Here is a 20,267-nt window from a genome sequence, read left to right as displayed (position 1 = left end):
TCCAGTTTTTACAATTATTTAAATAAAGACAAAGACTACCTTTTTACCATGTGTCTGGCGCAGTATAGTCAGATATGGCTCTTGCGCCAATAAACGCCAAATTCCACTCCACTCCCTTGTTGGGCTCCGTGGTGGGCGGTGCCGTCGGGCCCGAATCTTCCGTAATATCGTATGGCTCCTCCTAAGAAATCTCCCTTCAGTGGGCATCGCAAACTACCTAATATCCTTACTAACCTTCCACAATTTGACCGCTATTTTATAGTAAAACGAATCACTGAAAAAAACGAAACTTTTAATTCTGTATCGCCTTTTCTAGTGCAGAAGGCAATCACTGCAACAATTGGTGATGTCTCTGCCATACGTAAAATGCGTTCCGGTGACTTGATGATAGAAGTCTCCAGTAAAAAGCAAGCACAGCAAATATTGAAAATTAAAGCTTTAGCTACAATCCCTGTAACCTCTATCTCTCATAGATCTTTAAATTTCTCCAAAGGTGTAATCACATGTGGCGAACTGTTCAATGTTCCCCTTGAGGAGATCACTGCGGAACTGAAACCCCAAGGAGTAACCCATGTACGCCAAATTACTATTAGGCGGGATGAACAACTCCTTCCCACAAAGCATTACATCCTTACATTCCATAGACCAACAATTCCAGAATTCATATATGCTGGATATATTAAACTACCTGTTCGGCAGTACATCCCAAATCCTTTGAGATGCTTTAAATGCCAGCGTTTCGGCCACTCGAAGGTAAATTGCCACGGGACGCTAACATGCGCCCGCTGTGCGGGAAAAGACCATGATAGCGAACATTGTAACGCCACCGAAAAGTGCGTGAACTGTGGAGGTTGTCATGCATCGTTTTCTCGAGTCTGCGAACGCTGGAAACTTGAAAAGCAAATAACTGCAATAAAATTTAAAGAATCCATTTCTTATTCTGAAGCAAGACAAAAAGTAGTGGCTCAAACACCCAAACCTGGTGTGAGTTATGCTTCCGTTGTAAAAACACCCTTTTGTGCAAACTGTAAATGCACAAACTGTGTGAAATATAACTCCCAAACTACAACTGTCAAAAACTCTTCCGATTCTGAGATTGAAAATTCACCATCCAGTGCACCAGAAACTAGCAAACCAGTCCGATCGAAATCGAAATCAAACTCCAATTCTCAAAGGGCACTAAAGCTAAAGCTGTCAAAACGGGGACTCTCACCAAAAGAACTAAGAACGAAGTTAAAAAAATCTGCAACACAAAGTTCTGTCGCTTTGGGACTTGCGACGAAAGGTAATGTCCATAAGGACTTAACGTCCATCTTTGGCTCACCTAAAAGTCCCGATTCCATTTCCCTCCATCCGTCTGACGAGGAAGATGAATTGCAAATGAGTTGCGATGTTTCGCCAACTCTTGATAACACTTGCCATATTAAATTCAATTCTTCAGTTACTTGATGGGAACTTTCATTTCTTGGAACTGTCGTGGTCTTCGGCCCAAAGTTGTTGACATAAAGCATATTCTTAATCAGCTCCATCCTGCTTGTTTTGCTTTTCAGGAAACATTCCTGAAATATGACATTGCTGTGAAAATCCGTGGTTATAACTGTGCTCGGAAAGATGCTAACACTGGAAATAATCCTTCTGGTGGTGTTTGCATCTTAACTTCTAACCTCTACCCGAGCTCTCATTTAAATTTACAAACTTCCTTACAAGCTGTGGCTATTCAAGTACATATACGGACCCTTGTCACAGTTTGTAGTATATATTTGCCACCACATGCTGTCATTAACCAACACGAACTTAATAGTTTAGTGGACCAACTACCCAAGCCGTTCTTGCTTCTTGGCGATTTTAATGCTCATAGTATTTTGTGGGGTTCGGAAAGTACAAATTCTCGTGGGCGGCAGATTGAACAATTTATCTCTGATAACTCTCTCTGTCTGCTCAATCATGACGAGAAAACCTATTTCCATGAACCCACACGTACATTTCACAGTCTGGATCTGGCTATTTGCTCTCCTGATCTCTTTCCGTTGCTCAGTTTTACAGTTGGGAATGATCTCTTTGGTAGTGATCACTTCCCCTTAATGGTCTCCTATGTTGATAGAGGCGGCGTGACTTCTTGTCCTCCGCGTTTCCTATTCCATCGGGCAGACTGGACTGCTTTCTCGCAACAGGCAATAATTTTGGAGAATATGGTCAAAAAGACTGATATCACAGAGGCAGTACAAAATGTAGTTGACTGCTTAATTGATGCTGCGAACAATACCATTCCCAAAAGCTCCCCACGTCCGAGGAAATTCCCGAGACCGTGGTGGAATGAAGCTTGCCGCGACAGTCACCGCGAACAAAAAAAGCGGTGGAATATCTTCAGAAGGTATCCCACAACAGATAATTTAATTGCTTTTAAACGTGCTAGAGCTAATGCTCGTCGTATCCGTAGAAAAACCCAGAGAGAATCTTGGATTAATTTCATCTCTTCCATCACAGCCTTTACTTCTTCGAAACTACTCTGGAAGAAGGTTAAGGCGGCAAATGGAATTCATAAAGAATTTTCTATTCCTGTTCTTGAGACGGAAAATGGAAGTGTATCTTCCCCATTAGATGTTGCCAATGCTCTCGGATATGCATTTGCAAAGGTTTCTGCTGTCGAATCATATAAGCCTTCTTTTGTAGAAATTAAAAATCGTGCACAACAAAAACCATTGGGTTTTTCTACTCGAAAATGCTTTCCATATAATTCAGAATTTAAAATGCACGAACTACTAACGGCTTTGTCGAAGACTCATGATACCAGCCCTGGTCCAGATGGAATCACATATAACATGCTTCGCCATTTGTCTGCTACTTCTCTTTCCAATCTGTTAATTTTATTTAATCGGATTTGGATTGAACAGAAGTTTCCATCACAATGGCATGAAGCTATTGTGATTCCAATCCTGAAACCCGGCAAAGATCCCTCGAACCCTCTGCACTACAGGCCAATTGCTCTCACAAGTTGTCTATGCAAGACACTTGAGCGCATGGTTAACACACGTCTTATATTTGAACTGGAGAGGAAAGAATGCACCCCGCTGCTGCAGAGTGGTTTTCGCCGAGGACGCTCGACTTTTGACAATATTGTTTTACTCGAAACTCAAATCCGCAATGCATTTGTCCGTCGGAATCATCTAGTCTCTATCTTCTTCGACATAGAAAAGGCCTATGACCGGACCTGGCGGTTCGGTATTCTCTCTATGCTTGCAAAGTTTGGATTCAAGGGAAATTTGCCCATGTTTTTAAAAAACTTTTTATCATTGCGTACATTTCGTGTTCGGGTCGGTAAATCATATTCCGATCCTTTTATTCAAACTGAGGGTGTTCCACAGGGAAGCATCCTCAGTGTTACACTTTTTATCTGTCATTTCAGTCAAATTCTTAATGTTTTACCCTCATCCATTCAGGCTACTCTTTATGTTGACGATCTTCAGATCTCCTGCCAAGGAAGCAACATGCGCTTAACCCTCCTGGCGGCGGCTTTCAGATTGCTATCCTTACCGAAAGCGGCACACCGGAATAACAGGTTCAACCTTAAAAATGTCGCGGTTTGGTCAAAAGGATTGCTTTCCCCTTTTGCGGTCAGTTCAGCGCTGCAGGTGGGAAGTGATTAGCAAATTTCATGCTGTGAGTAGCAGGTGTTTCTTATCGTAGTCTTTCGATTTCTAAGAACATTTTTCTTTCAGTGCTTAGGAAGAGATTGACAATAACATCGATTGAAAATGCGAAAATGTAATTGGTTTTTTTAGAGGTTTTTCGATTATTTTATAAAACAATACATAAAATTTATGTTAGGAATAAGTTATTATCATGTTTATTTTGATACTAGTCTGGTTTTTATAAAATGAAAGTCCTCGTCTAATATTTTTTTCATTGCAATATGTTTCGCAAATTATTTTATTCCGTAGTACTGTGAAATTATTTCTCGACATTACCTGCAAGTGATTTAATTTTTTAAAAAAACCCTTTCAGTGCATTGCCAATTTATTTTAATATTTTAAAATGCGTGTTTAAAACATTAATTGTGATAAGTAACACTACGTTATAACTTTGTTTCTTCAGTATTCAAAAAAAAAAAAATAATTGTGTAATTAGGGAATTTCATGCAATGTTTCACTTTCAAATATATCGATTTTCAGTATTTATCTGCATGATTAAAATTTTATAATTAAATATACTGTACAATATTTAATTGGCCAGTTATTCAATAATGCTGAAATAACTCGTCGATGTGTCTTATGACTGTAACAAATAAAAATAATTGTCAAAATATTTCTTTGTAATATTCATGATACAAATTTGGCCTAGAAAAATGACTCAAATAATACAGATTATTTAGACTCATAATTAACCATTTGCAACTGGAATTTTTTGAATACCTGCAAATCAAGTTCCTACAGAATATTAAGTACTGTTTTAAAATAAATTACAATTTTTGAAAAATCTCAGTTTTAAGTTTTTCGGGTTAGAATCAAAGCTCTTACTATTTTGCATTCGGATAACGACAAACCGTGGGGTAAACGAATCATTAAAAAGAAAAATCTGAATTTAAAGGCTTTGCAAATACAGTTGCATTGATCTTTTTTACTTATTACTTTTACATTATTTATTGCTTCTGGTGATCAGCACATGTGTTACGTCGATGTTACTAGCCAATATAAAATTTTTAATTAAATGTTTTCTTCAGCAAAACATCTTGAAATTTCAAATTTTGATAGTCATATAATTCATACTATTGCAGACTCATTGTACCATTCTGTATTGCAGATTTTTTTTTAATTTTCTGTCAGCTCCTTGACAGTAATTCCTTAATTTAAAACGGGAGTGAATAAACTTCAATTAATGCAAAACCTGTTTTGTTGAAACCAATCAGGCTTATTAAATTTCTAAATACAGGGAATAGAATCATTCAGCAGTAAAGTTTTATGTATATACTGAATATTTCTTTTTAATTTTTGAAATGACTCAGATGATTTCTCATATCTCTTATTCAATAAAAATTTCCAAAAATTCCTTCTTATTCTGTAATAATTTTGAAAGTTATGATGGAATACACTTCAAAATCTCATTTTATTTTTAATTCATAATTTTTAAAAATTTTCAGAAAAAAAAAACAAAAAAACATTTTACACATTTTTATTTTCTAAGATGCATATTCTACTAAGATATATATAGAAGATCTAATAGACGCCACGCACAAACATTCGTCTAAGTTAATAATAAAGATGGACAAGTGTGTGTGTCATTACTTGTCTGGTTGTATTGGTACTTTTCAGACCAGACAATTTGAAATAGAATTACCAAAATCTGCATCTACATACATTGGACAGTGGGAATCATTTCTTTAAAATTTTAATTAACCCTTTCAAGGGACAAAGGGAAGTATGCTCATCACCAAATTCAACAATTTTTGAATAAAGTTATGTAAGTTGGCATAAATTCTTACGAATTTTTCAGTAAGGTTTCAATTGTAGGTTAGAGGTTTCAATTGTTTATCTCAAATAAAATGAAGTGTCTTGATTTATTTCTTAGTTATTAATTGGAAAAATTAATTAATAAATCAGATTAAACTGATCTAATAAGTTGAATGAATTACTTTTCCTAGGCCAATCTTAATTTTAAAAACATTTTACTCCAACATGACTAGGAAAAAAAGGCCCTTTAAAGGGTTAATAAAAATTATTAAAATTTTAAAATTCATTCGAAAATATCACAGTAGAAAAATAATTTGCACATTAATTGTGAATTCAAATTTTTCCCCCCACTTTTAATTAAATTAAAAATATTTTAGCATATTTCAAAAATATATTTTATTTTTGAATTGAAACTAAACGTTTTCATTGTTATCCTTATATTTCATTCCGGCTTTTTACCCATTGATGATGATTTAGTTAAAAGGTTAAAAAGATCTAAGTTAAACGCAAAGGGGTAAAAATTTCTTTACTGAAATACAAATAAACCATGTGGCTGAAGAGAATGCTCCATAATTAGCATCTCAATAAATAAGACACTAAAAGTTCAAGATCTTAATTTTACCTCAAAGAATGATTTTTCTTGGTGATACATTCAAATGTATAAATGACACATTGTATAAATTATATTAGAATAATTTCGTATTTTATCGCTGATAAATGGTAAAATTTTAAATAATTTTTAATGAACAGAAGTTTTAATTAAAACTTTGAAAATTTCCTCTCGAGGTGAACGTTAACAGTTTTCTAATTATTTAATGGCGAAGTGCGTTCGCTCTAAGTCAAACAGTTTGATCTGGAGATCGCCAATACGAACATTCATATTCATTATAATTAGAGATATTCGCTACTTTAATAGAAATATTCGCAAGCGACCTTCATGTCTGACACCCTTGTTCAAACTAGTTCTGTTTTTAAAAAATGAAAATGTGAGGCTAAAGGTTATTAAGAATAAAGAATTTCAAATTACATGGAAGTGGGAGTTTCCGAATTTTTTTTACTCTCGTGATCAAAAATAAAATAAAACAAAGATCACATCCCGTCTTGTTTGTTAAAAATCACATCCAGTGAACTCGAATTGACCAAACAGGAGAAGAAAATAGTCTAAATGCCAGTTGTACGCATTAAAAAATTTTTAAATGCTAACATATGAGATAAAATTAGATCAAGGAGTTAAAATAATGGCAACAATTTTAAAATTATTTATTCTCACATTTAACTCACACATTCACTCACTTTCAAGTGGATTAAAATTCGTGGATTAAACTACTCAGCATTAAGAGTAAAAATGTCAATATAAATTATTTTCATATAAACAGAATCATGCGATGTATATATAAGAATGTACAGTGAAATAAGATTAATATTTCGATACAAAAAATAGAACCTTTAAAAACTGCGCTTATATTAACTTTGAAAATATTATTAAAAACCAGAGGAAAAATATAAAAACAATGAAAGTTATATCTCTACAATGCTTACATTTTTGTTCGAATTCGTCAAAGAGTGTTAAATTCTATAAGGTTTAAAGAATGAAACAAATATTCAATTTTCATATATAGTTTATTACGTTATAAAAATAAGGATTTTATGTAACGAATACTAATCTTTCCGAAAAATCGCACTTTAATATATTGGTTCTATATATCTCCCCGTTTTGAAATATACTTATTAATGAACACTAAAAAAAATAATTCATTAAAAGTTAAAAAGTTTCGTTCGTTAAGTAAATTCTGTAAATAAGTTTAGTGTCTTATTTCCAAAAATAAGTTGCATAAGCAATGTCAATTCTAAAATCCTTAAATGAAAGCACGCTATAAAAAAGAAACTTGTCAAATTTTAATTATATATTTTTTATTTATTTTTTACATTAACTATTTTCTTATGCTAGAAAGCTTTAAAATCTTATGTTTCAAATTATTAATAATAATACGTTTATGTATGTATTCATTCCAGGTATATATTTTCATACTTTCAATTTTATTCTCGTTATTTAAATTTCAATTTGGATACGTAATTATTATCAAAATCTCAAAAGCAACGCCTCAGAACGTAAGCGAGATTTTAAAATGCTTAAAAGGGCGCGAGCAGGAAGAGAACAATCATATCGTCCACTGATAACGATTCACTTTTCCTTATCTCACATTCCCTTCTCATTATCTCACAGCTTGAGATTGGGGGTAGGGAAAAACTGGAACCCGTACAAATACGGGCAGTGACAGTTTTAAGGGAGTTTTTGTTTCCGTCTATAGACGGGTCCGCCGTTTTGAAGGGAGAAAAGATTCCGTCTTTTTCCGGGGTTGCCGCTTGGAGGGTTAATAGAGCGCCAGCTGCAGGTTGCAGTTAACAAACTGGTGGGATGGTGTGATGAAAACGGACATGCTATTTCTCCTGAGAAAAGTCAATGCATTCACTTTTGCAGAAAACGAGCTATTCATTTGGATCCTTCAATCCATATTATGAATAATGGAATACCTGTGGTCAATGAAATAAAATTTCTGGGAATAATATTTGACCGTAAGCTCACTTTCCTTCCGCATGTCTTACATCTGCGGAAGAAGTGTGACAGATCATTAAACATTCTTAAGGTACTTTCTAGAACCACTTGGGGAGCAGATCGCACTTCCTTGCTCCGAATATACGAAGCAATGACTTTATCTCGTATGGATTACGGGTGTATGGTGTATGGCTCTGCGCGTTCTACGGTCTTGCGTAGACTTGATACTGTACACCATTCTGCTCTGAGAATTTGTTCTGGTGCATTTCGAACCTCGCCAGTGCATAGTCTTTATGTCCTCTGTCATCAGTTACCACTCGGCTTACGACGTAAAAAACTGTCTGCCCAGTACTACCTTCGAGCTTTGTCTATTCCGAAGCACCCCTTGTCCTCTATGACATTTCCGGTGAGTCTTCGGAGACTTCCTAATGCTCGACCTTCCCACATTCTCCCATTTTGCGAGAGAGCTAAATCTCTCCTTCACGATTCCAAACTCCATGATAAGGTGATACAGACCTCTGATCTCTTTTCCTCCCCCCCTTGGAATATTTCTCAGTTTTCCTTTTTAAATCCCTTCTCTAATTTTGAGAAACAGAATACTGCCCCTATTGTCTACCAGAATCTGTTTAATTCTCATCGCTGTCAGTATTTAGATTACCTAAAGGTTTTTACTGATGATTCAAAGTCAGACGATCATGTTGGTTGCGGTATTGTTTTTGATACCGATACATTCAATTATCGTCTAGATGCATTGCTTTCTGTTCTATCTGCTGAATTATTAGACCCCTCAGGGGCTCACCTTCTTTAGGTGAGTACGGGTGTCCCAATCCCGAGGTACCCAGGGATCTATACTCCCTTTATGTTTCTACTCCCCTACGCCTTCTGCTATCTGCTTAATTTTTTCCTTCCCTCGACGGAAAGCGAGGGAGCTCTCCATGAGAAGCTGTCGCCGCTCTGTTTGCTTCTTGCTTCTCATGGACAGCCAAAACCCCACGTGTTGGCCGTGCGTGGCAACCCATTTGAAAGACGGGTGGTGTACTGTGGTCCCCTGTACATTAATCGGCTGGTCGCTAACCACCTAAGTGGTTAGTTTGCTAGGGATCAAGCGAAGGGGTTACTCCTTGGGCTTGGCGTTAAGGGTGGTCACTGTCCCCGGGGGTAACTCCGAGCGTATAGGTACCGATTAGCACTAGGGTGGATGCCGAGGCTGGAATTGACCAGAGCCGGTAATTGCCTTCCCTTGTTGGGCTCCGTGGTGGGCGGTGCCGTCGGACCCGAATCACTTATTATATCGTATGGGCTCCTCCAAACGTGGTCCCTTCAGTGGGCGAAAAGTAATCAAATTTCCTAATACTACTCAATACTTTGATAAATTTTTTGTGATTAAGCGTGTTTCAGAAAATAAAGAATCTTTCAACTCCGTTTCACCATTCCTTGTTCAAAAAGCTATTGCAGCTACCGTCGGTGAGGTAATTTCAATAAGAAAAATGCGTTCAGGTGACTTACTAGTGGAAGTCGATACCAAAAAGCAAGCTCAGAATATCATCAAACTGAAAGCTCTAGCCACCATACCTGTTTCTGTGAGTCCTCACACTTCGCTAAATTTCTCCAAAGGTGTAATAACTTGCGGAGAATTATATAACGTTCCTCTAGAGGAAATAAGTTCAGAATTGAAAAAACAAGGTGTGACCAATGTCCGCCAAATTACAATTCGACGAGATGGCCAGATATTACCGACAAAACATTATGTACTCACCTTTCACAGTCCCCAATTACCCGAATCCATATATGCAGGTTACATAAAATTACCAGTTCGCCAATACATTCCTAATCCATTAAGGTGTTTCCAGTGCCAGCGTTTTGGCCATTCGAAGGTTAATTGCCGCGGGACAGTCACTTGCGCCCGTTGTGCCGAAAAAGGGCATGATAGTCAACAGTGCACCGCACAAGAAAAGTGCGTTAACTGTGGTGGTGACCATCCCTCTTACTCTCGAACTTGCTCGCGATGGAAACTGGAGAAAGAAATCATTACCATAAAAATAAAAGAAGATTTAACATATCCAGAAGCAAGGCGTAAGATTGAAATACAGACTCCTACTCCTGGAATAAGCTATTCTTCCGTTGTAAAAAAATCATTTTGCTCAAACTGCTCTTGTGCCAACTGCAAGAAACAAAATTCGACAACACAGCCTCCAGAAAAAACATCTGAATCAGATTCTGATAGTTCAACAAAAAATGTTCCAGATTCTTCTAAACAAGATCCCGATACACATAGAAAAGCCCGTAAAAATAAATCTCAGACCTCACTGACGCTGAAACTCGCGAAACGTGGACTTTCGCAAAAAGATCTTTCGGTAAAATTCAAAAAATCTAATCTACGGAATTCAGTCGCTTTGGGATTAGCGAATCAGAATATAGTCCATAAGGATTTTACCACCATTTTTGGTGACACGCTAACCAACCCAGATTTTAAGCTCCATCCATCTGAGGATGAAGATTCACTTGATATGAGTTGCGAAGATCTAGCAACTCCAACAAATGCACGTCCTCTTTCTTCATCAAAACCTCTTTGATAATGGGTACCTTCGTCTCCTGGAATTGTCGCGGCATTCGTTCCAAACTTTTTGATATAAAGACCATCATCAACCAGTTTCATCCCATTTGTATTGGTGTCCAAGAAACTTTCTTGGCACCCGATATTGCCATTAAATTACGTGGATATAACTGTGTTCGGAAAGATGCAGGCACAGCTTCTCACAGTTCTGGCGGTGTCTGTATCTTCACATCCAATCTGTATCCGAGTACACCTCTCAATTTGCATACTTCTCTTCAGGCTGTGGCTGTACAAGTTCATGTACGAACTTTGGTCACAGTCTGCTGTATCTATTTACCGCCTAATGATATCATACCTCAACAAGAACTTGATAATTTAGTGGACCAGCTTTCTTCACCCTTTATCCTTCTTGGAGATTTCAACGGCCATAGTACGTTGTGGGGTTCGGTAAGTACAAATTCTCGTGGGCGGCAGATTGAGCAGTTTATTGCTGATAACTGTCTCTGCTTGCTCAATAGTGAAGAGAAGACTTACTTCCATGAACCCACACGTACCTTCCATAATCTTGATCTAGCCATATGCACTCCTACACTCTTGCCATTGATGACATTTTCTGTTGAGAAAGATTTGTATAATAGTGACCATTTCCCAGTTATCGTCTCGTATGCTGACAGAGGAAATGCAACCGCATGCCCTCCTCGTTACATTTTCCAGCGAGCAGACTGGGATGCATTCATGCAATTGGCACATATCACTCGGGATATGGTCAGTACATCAGACATATCGGAAGCAATACAAATTGTAGTTAATGCACTAATACATGCCGCAAATATCACCATCCCAAAAAGCTCCCCATGCCCCAAAAAATTTTGCAGACCATGGTGGAATGAAGCTTGCCGTGACAGTCACAAACAGCAGAAAAAATTATGGAACATCTTTCGAAGGTACCCAACAACTGAGAACTTTATCGCATTTAAAAGAGCCAAAGCGCTAGCTCGTCGCATTCGCCGTCGTACCCAGAGGGAATCATGGATAAAATTTGTATCATCCATTGCATCCTCTACATCTAGTAAACATTTATGGAGGAAAGTAAAGGCCGCTAATGGAATTTATAGTGAATCGTCCCTTCCTGTATTAAAAACAGGAAGTGAGATACATTCAGCCCCATTAGACATAGCTAATATTCTAGGAGAAGCATTCGCACAAGTTTCCGCAATAGATTCTTACAGTCCTAATTTCCTGGCAACTAAGAATCGCGCGGAACGGTTGCCTTTGCGCTTTAAAGCCCAAAATACCAGTCCATATAACTGTGAATTCAGGATGTCTGAACTGGAAACGGCTTTATCTAAAGCCCATGATACAAGCCCTGGACCAGATGGGATTACGTATAATATGCTCCGCCATTTGAACGCAACTTCCCTTTCGAATCTGTTATTATTATTTAACAGAATTTGGATTGAACAGAAGTACCCTTCACAATGGCGCGAAGCTATTGTGATCCCAATATTAAAACCTGGCAAGGACGCATCTAACCCTCTGAACTACCGGCCAATTGCTTTGACGAATTGCCTCTGCAAAACCTTTGAAAGAATGGTCAATGCACGTCTTATTCACGAATTGGAGAAAAAAGGATGTATTCCCCCGTTGCAAAGTGGTTTCCGAAGAGGTAGATCTACTTATGATAACCTCGTATTACTGGAAACCGAAATTCGCAACACATTTGTTAGAAGGAACTACCTAGTCTCCATATTTTTTGACATTGAGAAGGCGTATGACCGGACATGGCGCTATGGAGTACTTTCTACACTTTTTAAATTTGGTTTTAGAGGAAACTTGCCCATCTTTTTACAGAATTTTTTATCATATCGGACTTTTAGAGTTCGTGTAGGCAACTTTTATTCTGGTCCTTTTATTCAAGCTGAGGGAGTTCCGCAAGGAAGTGTCCTCAGTGTTACACTTTTTATTATTCACATTAGTCAAGTTTTATCTGTTTTACCTTCATCTATACAGGCATCACTTTATGTTGATGACCTGCAGATTTCATGCCAGGGCAGCAATATGAATTTAATAGAGCGACAGTTGCAAAATGCCGTTAACAAAGTAGTAGCTTGGTGCGATAATAACGGGCATACTATCTCTTCAGAGAAGAGCCGATGCGTTCATTTCTGCCGAAAACGAAATATCCATCTAGATCCTGTAATTAAAATACGAAATGCGCCTATCGTTGTTGTAGATGAGGTACGATTTCTAGGAGTAATTTTCGATAGAAAACTCTCCTTTCTTCCTCATATTTTAAACCTGCGGAAGAAATGTGAGACAGCACTAAACATTTTAAAGGTACTCTCTAAAACATCTTGGGGTGCCGATCGGACATCTCTGCTCCATATTTACGAAGCAGTCATCCTCTCTCGCATGGATTATGGGTGCATTGTATATGGTTCCGCTCGTGCTTCTTTCCTGCGACGATTGGATACCATTCACCATTCTGCCTTAAGGATTTGTTCCGGAGCGTTTCGTACCTCTCCCGTAGAGAGCCTCTACTCTATTTGCAACCAGCTCCCTCTTCATTTAAGACGCAAAAAATTGTCTGCCTGTTATTATTTCCGCTCAAAATCTTTTCCTAACCATCCCGTCTCTAATATAAAGTTACCAGTTAATCTTCGTAGACTATATGAGGCCCGTCCTTCTCACATTCTTCCATTTAATGAGAGAACGAAAGCACTTTTGCATGACTCAGGCCTTTCAAATGCTATCATTAAGACCGTAGATTTATTGTGTTTCCCCCCCTGGGACATCCCAAAATCTTCTTACATGAATCCCTTTGCAGGCTTTGATAAATCTTCAAATGATTCAGCTGTCTTTAAGCACCTGTTTTTGCATCATCGCTATCAATATACTCGATTTGTACCAATTTTTACGGATGGCTCAAAATCAGATGGACATGTCGGGTGTGGTATAATTCTTCCGTCTGATACATTGAGATATCGTTTACATAATTGCTGTTCAGTATTCACTGCTGAGTTGATGGCAATTTTCTGTGCGCTTCAGAAAATTTCATCTTTCCCTGAACGTAACTTTATTATTTATACCGATAGTATGAGTGCCTTAGAGACACTTTCGCACTACAGCAATCGGATGCATCCGATTGCGATTAGAATCCTGTTTACTTGGCGTCTACTACAAAATGAAGGTTTTCATATCCTTTTTAGTTGGATCCCGAGTCACATAGGCATTTCTGGGAATGAAGAAGCCGATTCAGCGGCAAAATCTGCAGACTCTTTTTTGTCCCATAAACTTCCCTATTGCGACATTAAGAAATTTTTCATAAAACATATTTATTCAACATGGCAATTAATATGGGATTTGGAAACCGAGAATAAGCTTCATTCCGTCAAGCCTACAATTGGTTTATGGCCTGTTCACCCTATACGAGAGGTTGATGTGAAATTGACTCGCCTCCGTATAGGGCACACCCGTTTTACTCATCGTCATCTCATCTTGGGTGAAAGGGTGCCAATTTGCCCCACTTGTCATATTGCTTTTAGTGTAAAACATATTTTAATTGAATGTCCTGATTTTAATGCTTATCGTCATATTTTTTTCAACACGTCTTCTCTTAACATGCAAGACCTAGTGGGTGAGAAATACCACCCAAATATTTTTAAATTTTTAAGAGCTATTCGCTTCATCAACTGTATTTAACATCTTTTTCGTCTGTTTTTTCATTATTGTAAAATGCGTCTTCATTGCATGATTATTTTGCATTTACGTTAATCATTGTCTTTCGTTAAAATGATTTTATAATATTTGTATCGTCATTTTTATATAGTTTTAATTACTTACACTAACTTTTAAAATCGTGTTGGTTTAAATGTATGTTTTGATTTTACCGTAAGCTTGGCGCAGTATAGCCAAAAGTGGCTCTTGCGCCAATAAACCATACAACAACAACAACAACAAAGCAATTTTTTATGCTCTTCAGAGGATTTCACTCTCTTCTGAGCGAAAATTTTGTATCTATACTGACAGTATGAGCTCATTGAAAGTACTTTCTAATACTCAAAATCAGATTCATCCGGTTGCCTTGGAAATCCTGAGTCTTCTAAGGATTCTCCAAATGAGGGGTTTTGAGATACTTTTTTGTTGGATCCCGAGTCATGTCGGAATCATTGGCAATGAACTCGCGGATAATGCTGCAAAGACTGCGTCTTTACCTCTTCAGAGAGATATCCCATTCAGTGATGGCAATTCAACGAAAAAAGGCAATTCAACGTCATTTTTACTCACTCTGGCAGGAGTCATGGAATGTTCAAATAAATAACAAACTTCGCAATATAAAACCTATTATTTCATCCTGGCCTTGTTTACCAGTGCGAGAGCTAGATGTTAAATTATCTAGACTCCGCATTGGCCACACACGTCTTACTCATAAACATCTTTTATTCGGCGATCGAGCCCCATTCTGCACGAGATGCAAAACGCTTTTAACGGTTCTTCACCTTTTAGTTGAGTGTCCTCATTTTAATCATCATCGTTTAAGATTTTTTAATACTACAACAGTGAACTTGCAAACGCTTGTGGGCGAATATCCCCACAAAAATCTTTTTAAATTTTTAAAAGAAATTGGCTTTTATCATATTTAACATTTTATTATGTTGCCTTTTTTTATATCTTGTTCACTATGTTATGAGACATTGCCATATAATTTTATCTATCAGTTTCTACTTTTACATAATTTTGCATAAAAACCCGGTCTTTATATTTTAACCGTATGTCTGGCGCAGTATGGCCAAGTTTGGCTTTTGCGCCACTAAACTACACAATCCAATCCAATATGGAGAAATGTTTGTTCTTTGTAAATGCATAAAGCAAATCATTTAAAGATTATGTTGACCCCTCCTCAGTTATAAATTAAGGCAGTTATTACTGTACAGTTTTTTTTTCTGGACGCGGATAGGAATGTTTTGAACAGTATTAAATTCATTTTAATATTTCATCCTCCTCTTCCTCAGGAAACCGTAATATTTTTTTTTCGAAGTGGGCATTTGCAATAAATTTATTTTTATACGTAATTCTTTTGAGCAGCACAAATTTATTTTCATGATTTTAATTTAATGTAGGATTGTATTAATCCAAATTTAACATACTTGCCCATAACTGACATATTTTCCCCCTCAGGGGCTCACCTTTTTTAGGTGAGTGCGGGTGTCCCAATCCCGAGGTTCCCAGGGATCTTTACTCCCTTTATGTTTACTCTCCACTGCGCCTTCTGCTGTCTCCTTTTTTCTTCTATCCCTCGACGGCAAGCGAGGGAGCTCTCCATGAGAAGCTGTCGCCGCTCTGTTTGCTTCTTGCTTCTCATGGACAACCGATGTCCCACGTGTTGGCCGTGCGTGGCGACCCATTTGAAAGACGGGTGGTGCACTGTGGTCTCCTGTGCATCAATCGGCTGGTAGTTAGTCACCTGAGTGGCTAGTCTGCTAGGGATCAAGCGAAGAGGTTACTCCTTGGGCTTGGCGTTAAGGGTGGTCACTGTCCCCGGGGGTAACTCCGAGCGTATAGGTTCCAGCTAGCACCAAGGTAAGCGCCGAGGCTGGGAATGGCCAGAGCCGGTGGCTGCCTTCCCTTGTTGGGCTCCGTGGTGGGCGGTGCCGTCGGGCCTGAATTTTCTTTAATATCGTATGGGCTCCTCGCGGAAATCTCCCTTCAGTGGGCATAAAACTAACTACAAATGCATTTCCAATCTACATCAATTCGACTCATTTTTTATTATAAAGCGGATATCGGAAAAAAAGGAAACCTTTAATTCTGTCTCCCCATTTCTTGTACAGAGAGCTATCTCGGCAACTGTCGGCGAAGTGTCCTCTATCAGAAAGATGCGTTCAGGTGATTTGCTGGTGGAAGTTTGCACGAAAAAGCAAGCCCAGCAAATCATTAAAATGAAAGCTTTGACAACGTTCCCTGTAACAGTCACTCCTTACAATTCATTGAATTATATTAAGGGTGTGATCACATGCGGAGAACTGTTCAATGTTCCTATCGAAGAAATAACTCACGAACTCAAACCCCAAGGTGTAACGCACGTACGCCAAATTACCATTCGACAGGATGAGCAAATTTTACCAAAGAAACACTTTATTTTAACTTTCCATGCTACAAAATTACCTGAATGCATATATGCGGGGTATACAAGACTGCCAGTTCGGCAATATATACCTAATCCTTTAAGATGCTTTCAGTGTCAGCGTTTTGGACATTCCAAAATTAACTGTCGTGGAACACTCACTTGCGCACGCTGTGCTGAGAAAGGCCACGACAGCCAGCAGTGCAAGGCGCAAGAAAAGTGCGTAAATTGCAGTGGTTGTCATGCCTCATACTCTAAGTCATGTGAACGCTGGACTCTAGAAAAGCAAATTACAAGTCTTAAATTTAAAGAGAACATATCTTATCCTGAAGCCAGACGGAAAATTTTGGCATCAACACCGAAACCTGGTGTGAGCTATGCATCCGTTGTGCAAAAGAATTTTTGTAAGAACTGTAGTTGCCCAAACTGCACAAAAACAGTCATTAAAGCAAAAACCCAGGAAAAGATTTCTGATTCTGACACTGAGGTATCTTTGACTAGTACTCCTGAAGAGAGTAAAGCTGTCGTAAATAAACCAAAACCAAAATCAAATAAAGCTCTGAAGCTAAGGCCCTCCAAACGAGGCCTGGTCCCTAAGGATTTTTCTACAAAACTCAAAAAAACATCTTTACGCAGTTCTGTAGCTCTTGGACTTGCGAACAAAGGTGTTTCTCATAAAGACTTAACGACCATTTTTGGTGGCGCACCGAAAAATCCTGAAATCATCTCACTCCACCCATCTGAGGAGGATGAATTTGAAATGAGTTGCGATGCTGCGCAACCTCCAAACATTGTTCCCAGAACTTCTCTTATTAAAAGGCTTCCTTAATGGGTACTTTCCTCTCTTGGAATTGTCGCGGCATTAGATCCAAAATTTCTGACATCAAGTCTATTTTAAACAATTTTCATCCCATCTGCTTCGGTGTTCAAGAAACTTTCTTGACACCCAACATCCCTATCAAAATTCGAGGCTATAACTGTATTCGGAAAGATGCAGACACAGGATCTCGAACTTCTGGTGGTGTCTGTATGTTTACTTCAAATTTATATCCGAGCACATCTCTCAAATTAGATACATCCCTGCAGGCTGTGGCTGTGCAAGTTCACGTACGAACATTGGTCACAGTCTGCTCAATTTACTTACCGCCTCATGATGTTATTCGTCAACATGATCTTGATGACCTAGTGGACCAGCTTCCTTCGCCTTTCATTTTATTTGGTGACTTCAACGGACATAGCACGTTGTGGGGTTCTGATTGTACAAACTCTCGTGGGCGGCAGATCGAACAATTTATTTCCAATAACTGTCTGCCTGCTCAATAATGAGGAAAAAACATATTTCCATGAACCTAAACGTAGCTTTCATAGTCTAGATCTAGCCATATGTTCTCCTGAACTTCTGCCTTTGATAAACTTTCAAGTTTGTGATGAATTATATAATAGTGACCACTTCCCTATTATTGTTTCCCATATTGACAGCCCCTCAGGGGCTCACCTTCTTTAGGTGGGTGCGGGTGTCCCAATCCCGAGGTTCCCAGGGATCTTTACTCCCTTTACGTTTCCACTCCTCTACGCTTTCTGCTATCTGCTGTGTTTTTCCTTCCCTCGACGGCAAGCGAGGGAGCTCTCCATGAGAAGCTGTCGCCGCTCTGTTTGCTTCTTGCTTCTCATGGACAGCCAAAACCCCACGTGTTTGCCGTGCGTGGCGACCCATTTGAAAGACGGGTGGTGCACTGTGGTCCCCGGTGCATCAATCGGCTGGTTGCTAACCACCTAAGTGGTTAGTTTGCTAGGGATCAAGCGAAGGGGTTACTCCTTGGGCTTGGCGTTAAGGGTGGTCACTGTCCCCGGGGGTAACTCCCAGCGTATAGGTACCGATTAGCACTAGGGTGGATGCCGAGGCTGGGAATGACCAGAGCCGGTAATTGCCTTCCCATGTTGGGCTCCGTGGTGGGCGGTGCCGTCGGACCCGAATCACTTACTATATCGTATGGGCTCCTCCAAACGTGGTCCCTTCAGTGGGCATAGAAACATTCCAATATCTTCCAACATATCTTATCATTTCGATCCATTTTACATTGTAAAGCGAGTTTCTGTAAATAACGAAACTTTTCAAACTGTCTCTCCCTTCCTTGTGCAAAAGGCTATAACGGCAACAGTTGGCGATGTTAAATCCATTCGTAAAATGCGCTCTGGTGACTTGCTTGTTGAGGTGAATTCTCGTAAGCAAGCCCAGCAGATTCAAAAATTAAAAGCACTGGGAAATATACCAATAACTGGAAGTCCTCACCAGTCGTTGAATACCTCTAAAGGTGTCATTACCTGCGAGGAACTCTTAAATGTCCCCATAGATATAATAAAATCAGAAATGAGACCGCAAGGAGTTATAGATGTCCGCCGCATCACTATACGGCGTAATGGGCAACTCCTTGAAACAAAACATCACATCTTAACGTTTCAGACACCCAAACTACCAGAATTTGTTTACGCAGGTTATATACGACGCCCAGTAAGGCCGTACATTCCGAACCCACTTAGATGCTTTCAGTGCCAGCGATTTGGCCATTCTAAAGTTAATTGCCGCGGGTCTTTAACATGTGCCCGCTGTGCAGAAAAAGGTCATGATAGCCAGGAATGTTCCACACAGGAAAAGTGTGTGAACTGTAAAGGCGATCACCCTTCCTTTTCTCGATCATGCCCTAGCTGGCAGCTTGAAAAACAAGTAATAACAATAAAAATCAAAGAAGATCTTTCATATCCCGAAGCCAGGCGTAGAGTTCAAGCACAAACTCCTATTCTTGGTAAAAGTTACGCTTCTGTTGTTCAGAACACCTTTTGCGCAAACTGTTCGTGTAATAATTGTGTAAAATTTCACACTGATTCAAAACCACCTGAAAATATTAGGAATTCTGATTCTGAACATTCTAGCAATAGTACACTTGACAGACCCAAGAAACCACAAAAGAAATCGAAGAAAAAATTGCAAAACTCGCTGACGTTAAAGTTAGCAAAACGCGGTATTTCGAAACAGGAACTGCCTTTAAAATTGAAAAAGTCGGCTTCTAAAAATTCCGTCGCTTTAGGACTTGCGACGCAGGGTATAGTCCACAAGGACTTGTCGTCCATATTTGGTGGCATGCCCAAAAGTCCAGATCGCCTTTCTCTCCATCCATCAGATGAGGATGAGGATTTGCACATGAGTTGTGAGGTTTCCGCAACTCTACCACATGCGCCTATTAACTTGCCTGCAATCTCAAATTCTTAATGGGTACCTTCATTTCCTGGAATTGTCGCGGCCTTCGGTCCAAACATTTTGACATTAAGACCATTATGAACACGTTTCATCCTGTTTGTTTTGGTCTTCAAGAGACCTTCTTGAAGTCCAATATTCCAATTAAATTACGCGGTTATAATTGTGCTCGGAACGATGCAGACACTGAATCTCATAGTTCGAGAGGGGTGTGTATCTTCACCTCTAATATATATCCGAGCACACCTCTCACTTTACAAACTTCTCTACAGGCTGTGGCTGTTCAAGTTCAGACACGAATTTTGGTCACAGTCTGTTGTATGACATCGTGAGGCGGTAGA

General features: G+C 38.8%; 1 protein-coding gene across 1 annotated transcript; it reads left to right on the top strand.

The window, feature by feature from the left end:
• The first annotated feature begins 18,861 nt into the window (after positions 1-18,861).
• LOC129957333 (uncharacterized) lies at positions 18,862-19,941 on the top strand. Its single transcript, XM_056069604.1, has one exon. The coding sequence runs from the start codon at positions 18,862-18,864 to the stop codon at positions 19,939-19,941; it is 1,080 nt and encodes a 359-aa protein (XP_055925579.1).
• Positions 19,942-20,267: the final 326 nt, after the last annotated feature.

Source organism: Argiope bruennichi, chromosome 11 (assembly GCF_947563725.1).
Source record: "Argiope bruennichi chromosome 11, qqArgBrue1.1, whole genome shotgun sequence".
In the NCBI taxonomy this organism is placed as follows: Eukaryota; Metazoa; Arthropoda; class Arachnida; order Araneae; family Araneidae; genus Argiope; species Argiope bruennichi.
Note: the sequence above shows the minus strand (reverse complement) of the source record. Positions and strands in the feature narration are given on the sequence as shown.